Source organism: Saimiri boliviensis, chromosome 14 (genome assembly GCF_048565385.1).
Source record: "Saimiri boliviensis isolate mSaiBol1 chromosome 14, mSaiBol1.pri, whole genome shotgun sequence".
NCBI classification, from domain to species: domain Eukaryota; kingdom Metazoa; phylum Chordata; class Mammalia; order Primates; family Cebidae; genus Saimiri; species Saimiri boliviensis.
The window spans coordinates 35,083,331-35,102,999 of NC_133462.1; the positions used below are offsets into that span (position 1 = coordinate 35,083,331).

The 19,669-nt window shown below is 47.2% G+C and overlaps 2 protein-coding genes and 1 pseudogene across 2 annotated transcripts in view; 1 reads left to right on the forward strand and 2 right to left on the reverse strand.

Annotated features, from left to right (window-relative positions):
- Positions 1-17,126, reverse strand: part of LOC141581029 (uncharacterized) — a 31,043-nt gene extending 13,917 nt beyond the window's left edge. Inside the window, exon 1 of the mRNA XM_074384579.1 lies at positions 16,932-17,126. Within this exon, the coding sequence (XP_074240680.1) occupies positions 16,932-16,934 (3 nt within the window). The 5' untranslated portion in view covers positions 16,935-17,126. The remainder of the gene's footprint in view (positions 1-16,931) is intronic.
- On the reverse strand, positions 929-2,488 carry LOC141581181 (putative ribosome biogenesis protein RLP24; annotated as a pseudogene).
- Positions 10,805-11,134, forward strand: LOC120362769 (small ribosomal subunit protein eS27-like). Its single transcript, XM_039466548.2, has one exon. The coding sequence runs from the start codon at positions 10,817-10,819 to the stop codon at positions 11,066-11,068; it is 252 nt and encodes an 83-aa protein (XP_039322482.1). The 5' UTR covers positions 10,805-10,816; the 3' UTR covers positions 11,069-11,134.
- Positions 17,127-19,669: the final 2,543 nt, after the last annotated feature.

Below are 19,669 nucleotides of genomic sequence, written 5' to 3' on the forward strand. Positions count from 1 at the left end.
TTTGCCATTAGTTATCACAGAAATGCTGCATAGTGCCATTATCCAAATGGCATAACCATTTTATGTCCACAATTCACCTCTATAGTTATAAGTAGAATTCTCATGATTTACGTAAGTACATCTATTAAGTGAAGGCTTAGCACTAAGATGCAATCTAATATCCGTAATATCTGATGTTTTGTAGATAGCAGTGTAGGAAAGATACATTTTAATCACTTTTCATTTAAGTGAACTTATATAAAAAATAAACTGATTTAGCAGTTCTAAGTCTCTAAAGGGCATTTTCAAGTATACATAAAGAAATGGGCCGGGCGCAGTGGCTCAAGCCTGTAATCCCAGCACTTTGGGAGGCCGAGGCAGGTGGATCACGAGGTCAAAAGATCGAGACCATCCTGTTCAACATGGTGAAACCCCATCTCTACTAAAAATACAAAAAAGTAGCTGGGCATGGTGGCGCTTCCCTGTAATCCCAGCTACTCAGGAGGCTGAGGCAGGAGAATTGCCTGAACCCAGGAGGCGGAGGTTGCGGTGAGCCGAGATCGCGCCTTTGCACTCCAGCCTGGGTAACAAGAGTGAAACTCCGTCTCAAAAAAAAAAAAAAGGCCGGGCGCGGTGGCTCAAGCCTGTAATCCCAGCACTTTGGGAGGCCGAGGCGGGTGGATCACGAGGTCAAGAGATCGAGACCATCCTGGTCAACATGGTGAAACCCCGTCTCTACTAAAAATACAAAAAACTAGCTGGGCGTGGTGGCGCATGCCTGTAATCCCAGCTACTCAGGAGGCTGAGGCAGGAGAATTGCCTGAGCCCAGGAGGCGGAGGTTGCGGTGAGCCGAGATCGCGCCATTGCACTCCAGCCTGGGTAACAAGAGCGAAACTCCGTCTCAAAAAAAAAAAAAAAAAAAAAAAAAAAAAAAAAAAAAAAAAGAAATGGTTACACAGATTTTTAATAAGCATCTTCCATGTCCACATCCTGTTGTAACTGCTGTACCATTTTTTCTTCCAGCTGCTTTCCTTTGCCTGCAAAAGGGGCTCAGATGCCGGGCGCGGTGGCTCAAGCCTGTAATCCCAGCACTTTGGGAGGCCGAGGCGGGTGGATCACGAGGTCGAGAGATCGAGACCATCCTGGTCAACATGGTGAAACCCCGTCTCTACTAAAAGTGCAAAAAATTAGCTGGGCATGGTGGCACGTGCCTGTAATCCCAGCTACTCAGGAGGCTGAGGCAGGAGAATTGCCTGAGCCCAGGAGGCGGAGGTTGCGGTGAGCCGAGATCGCGCCATTGCACTCCAGCCTGGGTAACAAGGGCGAAACTCCATCTCAAAAAAAAAAAAAAAAAAAAAAAAAAAAAAGGGGCTCAGATAAGATGGATGTTTTGGCCGGGCGCGGTGGCTCAAGCCTGTAATCCTAGCACTTTGGGAGGCCGAGGCGGGTGGATCACGAGGTCAAGAGATCAAGACCATCCTGGTCAACATGGTGAAACCCCGTCTCTACTAAAAATACAAAAAATTAGCTGGGCATGGTGGCGCGTGCCTGTAATCCCAGCTACTCAGGAGGCTGAGGCAGGAGAATTGCCTGAACCCAGGAGGCGGAGGTTGCGGTGAGCCGAGATCGCGCCATTGCACTCCAGCCTGGGTAACAAGAGCAAAACTCCGTCTCAAAAAAAAAAAAAAAAAAAAAAAAAGATGGATGTTTTGCTTGACTTCTTTGATATCCTGAACTTTCTGTAGCTCTTTATTTTTCTTCAATCTGTTCATTATAAATTTAGCTTGGCATTTCTGTTTGATCTCTTCAACTCTCTTCATTGCATCAATAGTTTTATTCCACAACTCTCACTGGCATGTGATAGGTTCAAATTCAAATTAATTGTGCACTGTAAGCTTTTTACTAGCTGCTTTCCGGAATGTTCTGTTCCACCTAAGCTTGCGAGGATTGCATTTCTTTTAAAGTTTTTATGACATTTAGATTTACAAAATCTGAACACCTTGCAATTGTTGTGGACGAACATCCTGCCATGGCCAGGGTAGATAGGCCCCAGACAGAAATAACACTTCTCGATACACATGTTGAACCCGCGCAGGTCCCCACCAACCAAATGCCCAACTTATGCGTCTTCCATGAAAAAAACAATTTACCCCAGACATGAGCCCTGTGCATATGACATATCTCAATGCCCATGTTAATATCTAGTATCCCACCACAAACATAAAAAATGTGTATGATAAAATGGTTACTTTAATAGAGTAAATCAGAGATTTAAACCCTTATTACCAGAACTGTAGGAACAATCCACTCCTGAGAATTCCACATTCTCCATGGTACCTAGTACACTATATCCTATAGTAGTGTTAGCTAAATAAGCTACCCGGCCATACCTTGAAAATAAATGTTGGTTTATGTCCTTCCCATATGAATTCATCCCATACATCTCCTCACAATTCTCTTTATATTATTTTCAGAGACTCTGATTATAATAATGGATTCACACTGGCTCCTAATCTGAATGAGGTTAGAAATAGAGCCAGACGCAGTGGCTCAAGCCTGTAATCCCAGCACTTTGGGAGGCTGAGGCGGCTGGATCACGAGGTCAAGAGATCGAGACCGTCCTGGTCAACACAGTGAAACCCCATCTCTACTAAAAATACAAAAATTAGCTGGGCATGGTGGCACGTGCCTGTAATCCCAGCTACTCAGGAGGCTGAGGCAGGAGAATTGCCTGAACCCAGGAGGCGGAGGTTACGGTGAGCCGAGATCGCGCCATTGCACTCCAGCCTGGGAAACAAGAGCGAAACTCCGTCTCAAAAAAAAAAAAAAAAAAAAAAAAAAAAGAAAGAAATATGCTAGCCATTACCCGCTTTCTAACTGAAAAAGTGCCTGCTCCACAGAAGCCACCACAAAGTATTTCCTTACATAAGCAATTGCATCTCTAATCCTAGTAGCTATCATCAACAGTATGACATACTCCATACAATGAACAATCACAAAAGCCCTGAACCAAATAGCATCCCTTATAATTATCACAGCACTGGTGGCAAAATTAGGACTATCCCTCTTTTACTTTTGAAGTAACACAAGGGGTCTCACTAACATCAGGTGTAATTCTCCTTACATGACAAAAACTAGCACAATCTCCATTTTATTTCAAGTCTACCCATCAATAGACTTAAATATACTACCAAAGATTACAACACAAGCTACCTTGGTAGGAGATAAGGGGGCCTTAACGAAACACAACTCTGAAATATCTTGGCCTATTCGTCAATTGCTCGCAGCAAATTGAACAATCATAATTATTTTTTTTCTTTTTTTTTTTTTTGAGAGTCTGGCTCTGTCGCCCAGGCTGGAGTGCAGTAGAGTGATCTTGGCTCACACAACCTCCACATCCCAGGTTTAAATGATTCTCATGCCTCAGTCTCCCAAGTAGCTGGGATCACAGGCATGTGCCATCATGCCCAACTAAAATAATCATAATTTCAGCATCTAATCCTTCTTTCACAATCCTAAACCTATCAATTTATGTAAATCTAGCAATTACAATATTTATATTATTTGATCTAATACACACAAAACATTATCATCTACACATGTAATAAATTACCATTCCTAACTTCCATGATTCTTATTACTCCGTAAGGGGGTTACCCCCACTTACAGGATTTGTGCTCAAATAGGTGCAGGGTAAATCCCAAAGTGCTGGGGTTATAGGAATGAGTCACCATACCTGGACAAATGTAATTTTTAAAAAGCTGACATAGTTTATTAAAACTAATTTCTAGCTGGGCCATGGTGACATATGCCTGTAGTCCCAGTTACTCAGGAGACTTGGAAGAGTTATCATTTGGGCCCAGGAGTTGAAGGCTGTAGTGAACTATAATCTCACCACTGCACTCCAGCGAGGATAATGAGTGAGAACATGACACTGAGGGAAGAAAGAAGGGGACCAGACACGGTGGCTCACACCTGTAATCCCCACACTTTGGGAGGCCAACGTAGATGGATCACAAGGTAAGGAGATCAAGACCATCCTGGCCAACATGGTTACTACTAAAAATTTAAAAATGAGCCAGGAGTGGTGGCATGCACCTGTAGTCCCAGCTACTCAGGAGGCTGAGACAGGAGAACCACTTGAACCCAGGAGGGAGAGGTTGCAGTGAGCCGAGATCATGCCACTGCACTCCAGCATGGGCTATAGAGCAAGAATCCATCTCAAAAAAAATAATAAAAAAGACTCAAAATCTAATTTATACTAAAATTAATTTTTGAAGTCCCAAGAAGTCTCATGAAGGATTTAAAATGATCATTATGCGGCCAGGCACGGTGGCTCATGGCTATAATCTCAGCACTTTGGGAGGCCAAGGCAGGCAGATCACTTAAGGTCAGGAGTTTTTTTGTTTTTTTTTTTAGACGGGATTTCGCTCTTGTTACCCAGGCTGGAGTGCAATGGCGCGATCTCGGCTCACCGCAACCTCCGCCTCCTGGGTTCCGGCAATTCTCCTGCCTCAGCCTCCTGAGTAGCTGGGATTACAGGCATGCACCACCATGCCCAGCTAATTTTTTGTATTTTTAGTAGAGACGGGGTTTCACCGTGTTGACCAGGATGGTCTCGATCTCCTGACCTCATGATCCACCTGCCTCAGCCTCCCAAAGTGCTGGGATTACAGGCTTGAGCCACCTCACCCGGCAATTTTTTGTATTTTTTAGTAGAGACGGGGTTTCACCATGTTGACCAGGATGGCCTCAATCTCTTGACCTCGTGATCCACCGGCCTTGGCCTCCCAAAGTGCTGGGATTACAGGCTTGAGCCACCGCTCAAGGTCAGGAGTTTTAAGACCAGCCTGGCCAACATGGTGAAACCCCGTCTCTACTAAAAATACAAAAATTAGCTAGGTGTGGTACACATGCCTGTAATCCCAGCTACTCAAGAGGCTGAGGCAGAATTGCTTGAACCAGGGAGGCGGAGGTTGCAATGAGCCAAGAGCACGCCAATTACTCCAGCTTCGGCAACAAGAGCTTACCTTTGGGTACCAAAGGTAAGAGAGACCCTGAAGACACACCAGAGCTACTCAAGGCCTACTCATTTTCTTGGGTGGTGTGTCCCTGAGTATTTATATTCTTTTATTGACTTAGCAAAATCATCTATTTCAAGAATTCTATTTGCTTCTTCAGATCTTACCAGTCAATGCATTCAGATTCTAACCAAGTAAATAAAATTCTAATACCCAAATCATGGAATAAAATTCTTACATGGGCAGGGAAAGGTCGATTCCATGGCAGCAAGATTCTACAAAGGAATCAGAAGGGAAGCAGTTCAGGTTGGCAGCCTACATCACCCATAACTCACAAGGGACCCATTCTCCAACAGTTATACATTCCCAAGCTTGAGAACTGTTCTGACTGTGGAGATGCTGGCATAGTCCTAGGTAGTGTGTGAAAGAAATGTGAGCAGTTGGAAAATTAATTATAAGACCTCCACACACATAAAAAATTGAATATAAGACTAAAGCGTGAGGCCGGGCGCGGTGGCTCAAGCCTGTAATCCCAGCACTTTGGGAGGCCGAGGCGGGTGGATCACGAGGTCGAAAGATCGAGACCATCCTGGTCAACATGGTGAAACCCCGTCTCTACTGAAAATACAAAAAAAACTAGCTGGGTGTGGTGGCGCATGCCTGTAATCCCAGCTACTTAGGAGGCTGAGGCAGGAGAATTGCTTGAACCCAGGAGGCGGAGGTTGCAGTGAGCCGAGATCACACCATTGCACTCCAGCCTGGGTAACAAGAGTGAAACTCCATCTCAAAAAAAAAAAAAAAAAAAAAAAAGACTAAAGCGTGATTTATTTTTCTAAAATCTAAGTATTTCTGGCCTATGTGCAAAATTTTCTTATTTTCCAGCTCTAGTGAACAACTCTTTGTAAGGGGATAAACTCACAGAGGGTCAGTGCTAACTGGAACACAATGATAAATGACTCAAGTGTCTGTGCAGGTCATCCTATGGTATCGGACATCTCATGCCCATCCTGCTCACTGAAGTACTCAATAACTAGTTTCTCACCAACACTGCATTGTGTCCCCATGTGCCCCAAGTGCATTTTCCATTACAGGTTATTGCTACATCTTGTTAGGTGGGTTTTCCAGGCCTTCGGAAATTTTCTTTCTGCACTAGTCTGAGAGAATCTGAAGAACAGGAATCATTTGCCATATCACTATGTAAAGTTTCCAAATGGGAACCTTAATTCAAAGATATTCTAGTAAAGTTTCTGTGTCTAGAAAAGATCAAAAGAGGAGGCTGGGCATGGTGGCACACACCTGTAATCCCAACCATTAAAATACTGCATATGCTTGAAAAAGACAAAGACAAATAAAATATTGTACAATAAAGAACAAATAGTTGATAATATTATGAATTAAAGAAGGGGAGTTGGTGTTTGGAAATTCAGAAAAGGAACTAAAAATTTAGAATTTTACTGAAAGCCCTCAAGGAGGTAGGCTAGGGTGAAGGATCTGAGATCCTGCTTCCCATGTATTTGGAAAATGCAGAAGAAAACCAGTCTCCCTGGAGAGTGAAAAAAATTTCAAAGCTGCAATTAAACTGAACTGACTTTAGCACACTAAGATCCTCCACAAGCACAATGAAATAGAATTTAAATGTAATTTACACAAATTACTAATTTATATGACAGTAGGTAGCCTTACAAAACAAAAACAATAAAAAATTACTAATGATGGGTAAACAAAATTTGGGCTTAACCAGGCACTATTGGTGAATTAATCTCTGATTACATAACCAAAAAAACTTCTACCTGCAGAGTCTGTGAAAATAAGTAATTCAAAAATTTAAACTGTCAGATCTCCAAATTATACTGTAGTTTAAAGCAATGTTATTCTGGGATTGAGTCACCTGATAGGGAGTGGAAACATAGCTAGCTGGAATCCTCCTTTTTATAGATTATAAATTATATATAAAAATAAAGATTTCGTTAAAATTTTATAAATTAGGCTGGGCGCGGTGGCTCAAGCCTGTAATCCCAGCACTTTGGGAGGCCGAGGCGGGTGGATCACAAGGTCAAGAGATCGAGACCATCCTGGTCAACATGGTGAAACCCCGTCTTTACTAGAAAAAAAAAATACAGCCGGGCGCGGTGGCTCAAGCCTGTAATCCCAGCACTTTGGGAGGCCGAGGCGGGTGGATCACGAGGTTGAGAGATCGAGACCAACCTGGTCAACATGGTGAAACCCCGTCTCTACTAAAAATACAAAAAAAAAATTAGCTGGGCATGGTGGCGCGTGCCTGTAATCCCAGCTACTCAGGAGGCTGAGGCAGGAGAATTGCCTGAACCCAGGAGGCGGAGGTTGCGGTGAGCCGAGATCGCGCCATTGCACTCCAGCCTGGGTAACAAGAGCGAAACTCGGTCTCAAAAAAAAAATGCACAACTACTTTTTTTTTTTGAGTTGGAGTCTCATTCTGTCACCTATGCTGGAGTACAACTCCATGATCTTCGGCTCACTGCAACCTCTGTCTCCCAGGTTCAAGCAATTCTCTTGCCTCAGCCTCGGGAGTAGCTGGGATTACAGGCACCCGCCACCAAGCCCAGCTAATGTTTGTATTTTTAGTAGAGACCGGTTTCACCATACTGACCAGGCTAGTCTTGAACTCCTGACCTTGTAATTCGCCAGCCTCAGCCTTCCAAAGTGCTGGGATTACAGACATGAGCCACCGTGCTGAGCCTAGAACTACTTTCATTCTTTATGGTGAAAGACTGTTTTCTCCTAAAGATGACACACAGACAAAGATGCAAAGAAATGCATTAGGAAGTTACAACTTTCATGAAAATAATTCATAATGCAACATATACGCTAATGAAAAATGCAAAATTCACAAACTCTAGAACAAAATAATGTGTAAATCAAGATGACCTTGGATGTGGCAATAAGGTTTCACATAAAACACAAAAACCAATTTGTGAATGAAAAAAACTGATACACTGGATTTCATTCAAATTCAAACTTTTGACCAGGTGCAGTGGCTCATGCTTATAATCCCAGCACTTTGGGAGGCCGAGGTGGGTGGATTACCTGAGGTCAGCCTGATCAACATGGTGAAACCCCATCTCTACTAAAATGAAAAATAGCCAGGCGTGGTAGTGGGCACCTATAATCCCAGCTACTTGGGAGGCTAAGGCAGGAGAATCACTTGAACCTGGGAGGCAGTAGTTGCAGTGAGTTACGACTGTGCCACTGCACTCCAGCCTGGGCAACAAGACCAAAACTCTGTCTCAAAAATAAAAAATAAAGCTTTTTGTGGCTAGGCACGGTGGCTCACACCTGTAATCCCAGCATTTTAGGAGGCCGAGGCAGGTGGATCACTGTAGGGTCCAGCCCTACCGGGTTCTGTGAGCCCCTCTCTGCTGGTGTGATAATGAGAAATTGTAGAAATAAAAGACACAAGACACAGAGATAGAGAAAAGAGAGTTCGAGCCCGGGGGTCCACTGTCAACCAAAGCACAGAGTCCCTTGGTGGCCCCAAGTGCCTGGACACTCTGACTTTTATTGAGCACAAAGCTGGGGGCAGGGTAGATAGGGAGTGGCAGTGATAGGGTCAAGTACATCACGTGTCATACAGGTAGGGGCTCAGGAATTTCTAGTAGCCGTGATGAGGTAAGGAGCATAATGCATCAGCACTTTTCCATTCTTGTTAAGAAACAACAAAGACATTAAGATTTATATTACTTTTACTGATTATCTCTTCTAAGAAAAAAGGAACCAGGTGCAGAATCGGAGCATTGAGCGTAGACATGGAACATGACCACTGAAGCACAGCATCACATCGCGACAATTAAGCCATTGGATGTCTCCCAGCATACCTGACAGCCATCAGGCCTTACCACAAGAGCTTGGAGGAGGTGGAGTTTTCTCCTAAATCCTGCGGGGAAGGAGATGTCCAGGCCATCTTGGACGACTCCTTCTCCACCTGGCTAAGCAGCAGGCCCTTTCCCAGCACTGGCGCTGCCGCACAGCCGAGGCACCCTCCAGCGACTCTTACAAGGGCATGACAGAGGGCTTAAAGCAGGCATCCCCAAACTTTTTACACAGGGGGCCAGTTCACTGTCCCTCAGACCGTTGGAGGGCCGCCACATACTGTGCTCCTCTCACTGACCACCAATGAAAGAGGTGCCCCTTCCTGAAGTGCGGGGGGGGGGGGCGCGGATAAATGGCCTCAGGGGGCCGTAGTTTGGGGACACCTGGCTTAAAGTATCTTGCCTTATGGTCATTCATTTCACAATGTCACCTGAGGTTCAGGCTTCCAACCTGAGAGGCATTAGTAAAAGAATTAAATCACCTATGAATAACTAAGATCACCTATGAATAGCTAATAACTACTAAGGTTATATTTCTAGTTACTTTCTTCTTCATTATTTATATGGAAACAGGCTGAGGCTTTTGACTCCTGCCTCCCCACTTATGGGGTCTCCCCCCTACAGATAACGAGGTCGGGAGTTCGAGACCAGAACATGGTGAAACCCCATCTCTACTAAAATACAAAAATTAGCCAGGTGTGGTGAAACGCTCCTGTAGTCCAAGCTACTCGGGAGGCTGAGGCAGGAGAATAGTTTGAACTTGGGAAGTGGAGGTTGCAGTGAGCCAAGATCACACCACTGTACTCTACCCTGACAACAGAGGGAGACTCGCCTCAAAAAAAAAAAAAAAGAAAGAAAGAAAGAAAGAAAGAAAGAAGGTGAAGGCAATTACAAGGCTGAGGAAGGGGAGTTGCTTGAATCTGGGAGGGGGAGGTAGCCTTAAGCTGAGATCATGCTGCTGCATTCCAGCCTAGGCAACAGAGTGATACTCCGCCTCAAAATACAAACAAAAAACTTTTGTTTTGGAAAGATACTCTTAACAGAATGAAAGGACAGGTTGCAGACTTGGCCAAAACAGATGCAAAACACCTATCTCATGAGGACAAGCACTCAAAAGATACAGAGAACTCAAACTCAGTAAGAAACCAACCAACCATTCAAAAAACAAGCATGCCAATAGAGAAGTACAAATGAAAATAACAATGAGGCCAGGTATGGTGGCTCATCCTTGTAATCCCAGTACTTTGGGAGCCCAAGGTGGATGGATCACTTGCAGTCAGGAGTTTGAGACTAGCCTGAGCAACATGGCGAGACCCTGTCTCTACAAGAAATACAAAAAATGGGCCAGGTGTGATGGCTCACACCTGTAGTCCCAGCACTTTGGGAGATCATCTGAAATCAGGAGTTTAAGACCAGCCTGGCCAACATAGGGAAACCCTGTCTCTACTAAAAATACAAAAATTAGCCAGGTGTGGTGGCAGGTGCCTATAATCCCAGCTGCTCAGGAGGCCAAGGCAAGAGAATCGTTTGGACCTGGGAGGCAGAGGCTGCAGTGAGCCGAGATTGCACCATTATTGCACTCCAGCCTGGAGGACTGGAGCGCAACTGAGTCTTAAAAAAAAGAAAAAAAAAGCCGGGCACGGTGGCTCAAGTCTGTAATCCCAGCACTTTGGGAGGCCGAGGCGGGTGGATCACGAGGTCAAGAGATCGAGACCATCCTGGTCAACATGGTGAAACCCCGTCTCTACTAAAAATTCAAAAAAATTAGCTGGGCATGGTGGCGCGTGCCTGTAATCCCAGTTACTCAGGAGGCTGAGGCAGGAGAATTGCCTGAACCCAGAAGGCGGAGGTTGCGGTGAGCCGAGATCGCGCCATTGCACTCCAGCCTGGGTAACAAGAGTGAAACTCTGTCTCAAAAAAAAAAAAAAACAACAACTACTTTCCAGCGGTGACTACCTACCCACGAAAACATGCCTCTAGCAAAGGATCTCCTTCATCCCTCTCCAAAAGAGAAGAGGAAACACAAGAAGAAACGCCTGGTGCAGAGCCCCAATTCCTACTTCATGGATGTGAAATGCCCAGGATGCTATAAAATCACCACGGTCTTCAGCCATACACAAACGGTAGTTTTGTGTGTTGGCTGCTCCACTGTCCTCTGCCAGCCTACAGGAGGAAAGGCAAGGCTTACAGAAGGATGGTTTTTCAGGAGGAAGCAGCACTAAAAGCACTCTGAATCAAGATGAGTGGAAAACCACCTCAATAAACACATTTTGGATTAAAAAAAAAAAGGCCGGGCGCAGTGGCTCAAGACTGTAATCCCAGCACTTTGGGAGGCCGAGGCAGGTGGATCACGAGGTCAAGAGATCGAGACCAACCTGGTCAACATGGTGAAACCCCGTCTCTACTAAAAATACAAAAAATTAGTTGGGCATGGTGGCGCGTGCCTGTAATCCCAGCTACTCAGGAGGCTGAGGCAGGAGAATTGCCTGAACCCAGGAGGCGGAGGTTGTGGTGAGCCGAGATCGCGCCATTGCACTCCAGCCTGGGTAACAAGAGCGAAACTCCGTCTCAAAAAAATAAAACAAAACAAAACAAAAATCCGGGCGTGGTGGCTCACACCTGTAATCTGAGCACTTTGGAGGCCAAGGTGGACGGATCACTGAGGTCGGGAGTTCAAGACCAGCCTGACCAACATGGTGAAACCCCGTATTTTTTTTTTTTTTTTTTTTTTTGAGACGGAGTTTCGCTCTTGTTACCCAGGCTGGAGTGCAATGGCGCGATCTCGGCTCAGGCAATTCTCCTGCCTCAGCCTCCTGAGTAGCTGGGATTACAGGCACGCGCCACCATGCCCAACTAATTTTTGTATTTTTTTTAGTAGAGACGGGGTTTCACCATGTTGACCAGGATGGTCTCGATCTCTCGACCTCGTGATCCACCCGCCTCGGCCTCCCAAAGTGCTGGGATTACAGGCTTGAGCCACCGTGCCCGGCCGAAACCCCGTCTTAAAAAAAAATAATAATTAGCCGGGCGCGGTGGCTCAAGCCTGTAATCCCAGCACTTTGGGAGGCCGAGGTGGGTGGATCACGAGGTCAAGAGATCGAGACCATCCTGGTCAACATGGTGAAACCCCGTCTCTACTAAAAATACAAAAAATTAGCTGGGCATGGTGGCGCGTGCCTATAATCCCAGCTACTCAGGAGGCTGAGGCAGGAGAATTGCCTGAACCCAGGAGACGGAGGTTGCGGTGAGCCGAGATCGCGCCATTGCACTCCAGCCTGGGTAACAAGAGCGAAACTCCATCTCAAAAAAAAAAAAAATAAATAAAAAAATAATAATAATAATAATAATTAGCCGGGCACAGTGGCTCACGCCTGTAATCCTAGCACTTTGGGAGGCTGAGGTAGGTGGATCACCTGAGGTCAGGAGTTCAAGACCAGCCTGACTAATATGGTGAAACCCCATCTTTAAAAATAATAATAATAATAATTAATTAATTTTTAAAAAATTAGCCAGGCACAGTGGCAGGCACCTGTAATCTCAGCTACTTGGGAGGCTGCGGCAAGGAGAGCTGCTTGAACATGGGAGGCAGAAGGTGCAGTGTCCCAAGATCGCACCACTGCACTCCAGCCTCGACAACAGAGCAAGACTCCATCTTACATAAATAAATAGAAAATAACAATGAGGCACCAAAAAGAAAGAAAGAAAATAACAATGATGCACCAACAAACACATGGTGGAGTAGCTAAAATCCAAAACACTGACACCTCCAAATGCTGGTAAAAATGTGAAGCCATGGGCCGGGCGCAGTGGCTCAAGCCTGTAATCCCAGCACTTTGGGAGGCCAAGGCGGGTAGATCACGAGGTCAAGAGATCGAGACCAACCTGGTCAACATGGTGAAACCCCGTCTCTACTAAAAATACAAAAAAAATTAGCTAGGCATGGTGGCACGTGCCTGTAATCCCAGCTACTCAGGAGGCTGAGGCAGGATAATTGCCTGACTCCAGGAGGCGGAGGTTGTGGTGAGCCGAGATCGCGCCATTGCACTCCACTCCAGCCTGGGTAACGAGAGCGAAACTCCGTCTCAAAAAAAAAAAAAAAAAAAAATGTGAAGCCACAGGAACTCTAATTCACTGTTTATGTGAACATAAATTTTGACAGCCACTATGGAATACAATCTAGGGAGATATGAGCAAGATAAGCAAGGTCTTACCACATGATTCAATAGTCCTAGGTATTGACCCAAATGAATTGTGAACTCAAATCCCCACAAGTCAGCCCCCAAACAATTATAGCAGCCTTACTCACACTGCCAAAAAAGCCAAAAACAAAAGTCAAACCAGATGAGCCTTTTCTTTCTCTTCAATAAACGGAGTCTCACTTTTATCTACCATGCTGGTCTCCAATTCCTGACCTCAAGCAGTCCTCCCACCTCAGCCTCCCATGTAGCTGGGAACTCAGACATGAAGTATCACACGAGGCTCAAGATGAGCCTTGAAGAGGTGAATAATGAAACAAACTATGGTACACACCCCTACCACAGACAATTATTCAGTGATAGAAGTGAGTGACAGAGCATGATGGCTTATGCCTGTAATCCCAGTACTTTGGGAAGCTGAGGAGGGAGGACCCCTTCAGGCTGGGAGTTTGAGACCACACTAGGCAACACAGTGAGACCCCATCTCTTTAAGATTTTGTAAAATAAAGAAATAAACAATAAATCAGTTATCAAGCCACAAAGACACAGAGATATCTTAAATGCATATTTTTACATGAAACAGGCTGAAATGGCTACTTACAACATGATTCCAAGTACATGATACTCTGGACAGGGCAAAAGTCTAGATGCAATAAAATCATCGGTTATGCCAGGGATTAACAGGTTAATGGAAGAGAGGGAGGGAAGATGATGATTACATGAAGCACAAGGGATTTTTAAGGCAATGAAACTCTTTAGTGTAGACTGGTGGGTATAGGCCGGGTGTGGTGGTTCATGCCTGTAATCCCAGCACTCTGGGAGGCCAAGGCAAGTGGATCACTTGAGGTCAGGAGTTCCAAAACAGCCTGACCAACATGGTGAAACCCCACCTCTACTAAAATACAAAATTAGTTGGGCATGGTGGTGGGCGCAGTGGTGGGTACCAGCTACTCGGGAGGTGAGGCAGGAGAATCACTTGAACCCAGGAGGTGGAGGTTGCAGTGAGCTGAGATCATGCCATTGCACTCCAGCCTGGACAACCGAGCAAGACTCCATCTCAAATAAATAAATAAGACTGGTAGGTATATGACACTTGCAGTTGTCAAAACCACAGTGCCATCATGTTCACAATGAAGGGTTCTCATCAACACTGTATTGTGTCGTTCCCCAGCACACCATGTACCCCACATACATTTTGATTTGCTTTACCCCACATACATTTTGATTTGCTTTACCCTGTTGAGGTGGGCTTTCATTGTCCTGTGGAATCGTATTTCTCATTCACTAGTCTGAGAGAATTCAGAGGACCAGAATCGTTTCTCTTTTCCTTCAAGACTCCATCCAACTGGCTGTGCAGCCACATGTTTCAAAGTAATAGAAACTGGAGTTGGAGGGAAAATAGGTGAGCATGGTAAGAAGTTGGCTAACTAGGCTGGGCACAGTGACTCACGCCTGTAATCCAGCACTTTGAGAGACCAAGATAGGTGGATCATGAGGTCAGGAGATCAAGACCAGCCTGGCTAACATGGGAGAGGCCAAGGCAGATGGATCACCAGGTCAGGAGATCAAGACCAGCCTGGCTAATATGGTGAAACCCCATCTCTACTAAAAATACAAAAAATTGCCGGGCGTGGTGGCTCAAGCCTGTAATCCCAGCACTTTGGGAGGCCGAGGTGGGTGGGTCACGAGGTCAAGAGATCAAGACCATCCCGGTCAACATGGTGAAACCCCGTCTCTACTAAAAACACAAAAAATTAGCTGGGCATGGTGGCGTGTGCCTGTAATCCCAGTTACTCAAGAGGCTGAGGCAGGAGAATTGCCCGAACCCAGGAGGCGGAGGTTGCAGTGAGCCGAGATCGTGCCATTGCACTCCAGTCTGGGTAACAAGGGCGAAACTCCGTCTCAAAAAAAAAAAAAAAAAGAGTGTACCAGTCATCTCTTACCCCAGAAAATTCAGTGGCTCCCTTTGGAGGCCCCACCCCCATACCACAGGCTAACTTGTGGGAAGTGGCCCCAGGGGTGATACTCTAAACCCTCCTAGAGACATGACAAGTGTGGGCATGTTGGGGTAGCCCCAGGCAGATCTAAAACCCAATACCAGGGAAAGATAGGAGAGGGCTCCTGAAGACACATCACCCCAAAAAGTTTCCACAGGGGAACTGAGGCAGGAGAACAGGGTCTGGAAGCAAGAAACTTAAGGCCAATTTGTGCTGACTTCATAAAGCTGAATCAAGGAAAAACACCAAGGTCTGGAGTCAGGAAATCTAAGGCCAATTTGTGCTGAATTCCCAAAGCTGGATCAAAAGGAAACACCTGGGTCTAGGGGCAGGAACCCTAAGGCCAATTAATGCCAACTTCCAAAAGCTAAACCAAAAGAAAAAACCCTATCTCGCCCAGAGCATCAAAGGCTACTCTCTCTACAACCCTTCCCCTTCCACAGTCTCTTTCTTTCTTTTTTTTTTTTTTAAGACGGGGTTTCACCATGTTGGTCAGGCTTGTCTTGAACTCCCTACCTGATCCGCCCGCCTTGGCCTCCAAAGTGCTTGGATTACAGGCCTGAGCCACCACGCCCGGCCCCGCTTCCACATTCTCAAATGGAAAGGAAAAGTGTATCTACAAACGGCACCAATTAACCTCAGCCTTTAATTGGCCACGAACCAAATCCTTCATCCAGGACCAAATCCTACATATATCAAGAGAAAGGGTGGCCAAAAGAGACCTCAAAAATAATACTTAAAACCCAGAAAAATGGGGCCGGGTGCGGTGGCTCACGCCTGTAATCCCAGCACTTTGGGAGGCCGAGGCAGGTGGATCACGAGGTCAAGAGATCGAGACCATCCTGGTCAACGTGGTGAAACCCCGTCTCTACTAAAATACAAAAAATTAGCTGGGCATGGTGGCGTGTGCTTGTAATTCCAGCTACTCAGGAGGCTGAGGCAGGAGAATTGCCTGAACCCAGGAGGCGGAGGTTGCAGGTGGAGGTTGTGAGCCGAGATCGCGCCATTGCACTCCAGCCTGGGTAACAAGAGCGAAACTCCGTCTCAAAAAAAAAAAAAAAAAAAAAAAAAAAAAATCCAGAAAAATGGCCGGGCAGGGTGGCTCACGCCTGTAACCCCAGCACCTTGGGAGGCCAAGGTGAACCGATCACGAGGTCAGGAGTTCGAGACCAGCCTGGGCAACACGGTGAAACCCCATCTCTATTAAAAAAAAAAAAAAAAAAAAAAAGCCGGCGTGGTGGCGGGCGCCTGTAAACCCAGCTACTCGGGAGGCCGAAGCAAGCGAATCGCTTGAACCCAGGAGGCGGAGGTTGCAGTGAGCCGAGATTGTGCACTGCACTATAGCCTGGGCGACAGAGCGAGACTCCGTCTCCAGGAAAAAAAAAAAAAAAAAACCGGCCGGGCGCGGTGGCTCATGCCTGTAATCCTAGCACTCTGGGAGGCCGAGGCGGGCAGAACACCTGAGGTAGGGAGTTCAAGAGCAGCCTGACCAACATGGTAAAACCCCCGTCTTTAAAAAAAGCGGGGGGGAAAAAAAACCTTTTAAACTTTTAAGAGGAGAAAAGACGACTGGGGACCCTAAAGACCACCACTTTTCTGACGCAAGAACCCCACACCCGAGGCGGGATTCCCCCCATGATCCGTCCCTATGGCTCAGCACAATCTAAGGAGACGCGCAGCTGGGGTCGCGGAGCTGCCCAGAGACCGCTCTGGGGCCGGGGCCGCAGTCGCTGCGTAAGGACGGGACGGGACGCCCCGGGTCCCCGCTGCCGGCCCAGCCCCACAGACCCCGGGGTCGCCGCGGGTAGGCCCGGGTACTTCCACAGCCGGTTCCGGCCGATTCTAACCAGCCCTTCGCCGCCGCCTCAGGACGCCTGGCCCAGCACACTCACCATGTCTGGGATTCCAACTGTCTTCCCCACGGCTCCCGCGACTAGAGAGAATCACAGGGCAGGTGACAGAGCGACAGGAACTCTGGCGGAGAAGCCCTGGAGCCTCTCAGAGCAGGAAAGTGGGTTCCAACGGTCGCTGGCACAGCGGCAAAAGAACGTGCGCGCGGAGGTCCACTTCCCTGGAAAAACAAGAGGGTCCCGCGCCGGTGTTCCTGATTGGGCCGTTCCCCGCCCCAGCGCTCCTGATTGGACCGTGAGCCTCGCCTCGCCCGCTGAGCCCAGAGTGACGGCAGAAGCCCGGGATAACCGGGACCTGCAGAGCCAGGCAGATTCAACTCACTTCCTCTTTAAAGCCCACCTCCCTCCCTGTGCCCTGATCCTTGGATACTTGCATTTCCGCCAAACTTTCCTAAACCTTATTTTTATTTATTTACGTATTTATTTAGAGATGGAGTTTCGCTCTTGTCGCCCAGGCTGGAGTGCAATGGCGTGATCTCGGCTCTCTGCTACCTCCGCCTCCCACGTTCAAGCGATTCTCCTGCCTCAGGCTCCTGGATAGCTGGGATTACAGGCGCCTACCACCACACCCAGCTAGTTTTTGTATTTTCAGTATACACAGGGTTTCACCCTGTTAGTCAGGATGGTCTCGAACCCTTGACCTCATGTGATCCGCCTTCCTTGGCCTCCCAAAGTGCTGGGATTACAGGCGTGAGCCACCGTGCCTGGCCTCTTTCCTCAACTTTAGAAAGGTCACGGACCTCTCCTTCACTCAATGGGCTCTCTCTGCTCCTTCGTGCTACATCAGGTCACAAGTGTATGCAGGGAATTCCAGACTCAGTGTCCAATGGGGCGATCTGTTTGCCTCAGAGCAGGAGAGGAACGGAAACCAAGCCAGGCACGACTAGACCAGGAAGGAGAGACAGACGTCCTCCAGGGGGGCTGGAATAGGAGATGAGGCATGGACAAAGTTTCCTCACACCTCTGCTACTCTCCTCACAATAGAGGAACGCTCCCTCCTTCCAGAACTTCATTTTCAACAACAGGAAACTATCCCTTGGAGTCCGTTTAAGCTTCTGACCTAAATAAACCGTCAATTTCATAAACCCTTTCTCCGGGTGATGTTCCAGACAATTCCGTCAAAGTGACCTTCATAGATTTTCTTCCTATATACAAATCACAGCGTGACCCCAGTGACCCAATGCATGCCAAAACCAAAAACACTGCCCCTCAAATGGACCCAGGCTCCTGAGGTCCAATCGCATTAATGCCTGAACACGTCCCCCTTCCCCCCACCCTGTCCACCGCCCCAAGCGCATCTGCACTTGGGTCTCCTGTTTCTCAGGGCTCTGCAGCTTCTCAGAATCCACTTCTGCAGCTGCTCAGAGGCACACAGGGGAGCTCCGTTTCCCGCCCTTTGCAGGCTCCAGACCGGCCTCCGGCTCTGCTGCCCCCTACAGGTTATCCGCCTGTTTCTCACCCCCATTGATCACTTCCAGGAGACAAACACCTTCAATCTCACCGTGTGAATAAGACACCAGCAGAATCACTGCCTTCCTCCTCTGCGTACGTATAAAGTGGAAGAGAAAAAGCTAAGATAATTTAACTGCATGAAAAGACTTCCAAATCGCGGTGGCAGCGGCACTAGCAGCCAGGAACACTAAAGATACCACGGGGGCAGGGCAGGGCTGGGAATGGGTTGGGGGAGAGGCTGCTGGGACAGATAACTGCCTGGGTCCAGCAGCAGTGCAGCTGTACAGCCTAAGGCACCCGGCGAGCAGAGCTGGGGGCTTCTGGGACAGGACCGAGGGGAGGAAAAAGGAGGCAGCCTTGATGGGTCCTGCAGCTGTGGAGCTGATGCAGACTTACGATAGCTGATACTGTAAGTAAGCCCGATTGAGATGTGAGCACTTGGATTCCTTCGCAATTTATGAAGAGGAAAGCTGATGACAAAGAAGTCATCTATGAGGAGGAGGAGGCTCACTGACATGCTTGTCCCACTATGCAAACAAAAGGGGAAAGCTCAGCAACATCTGCAACATGGGGTGAAAGGATGCAGGAGACTCTCATTGTCAGGGAATATGCTGCTGCAGAAACTGTTAGAGGTTGCAAATATCACTAAACAACTACCGGGAGGCCGATTGCCATGGCTCATATCTATAATCCCAGAAATTTCGGAGGCCAAGGGGAGCAGATCGCTTGAAACTGTGAGCTGGAGAAAGCCTGACCAGAGGAAGGGGAGGGGATCACTTGAAGCTGAAGTTGGAGATCAGCCCGATCAGAGCGAGACCAGCCTGCGTAAAAGAGTGAGACCCTATCTCTATAAAAAACAGAAAGAGACCAGGCACGATGACTCATCCGTGTAATCTCAGCACTTTGGGAGGCCAAGGAGAGCAGATCACCTGTGGTACCGAGTTCAAGACCAGCCTGACCAATGTGGAGAAACCCCTCTACTAAATACAAGATTAGTTGGGTGTGGTAGCACATGCCTATAATCCCAGCTACTCAGGAGGCTGAGGCAGGAGAACCATTTGAACCCGGGAGGCAGAGGTTGCTGTGAGCCAAGCTCGTGCCACTGCACTCCAGCCTGGGCAACAAGAATGAAACTCCATCTATTTTTTTTCTTTTCCTCTTTTTTTTTCTCTGAAACTCCATCTAAAACAAAGGCCAGGCACAGTGGCTCACACCTGTAATTCCAGCATTTTGGGAGGCCTAGGCGGGCTGATCACCTGGTCAAGAGA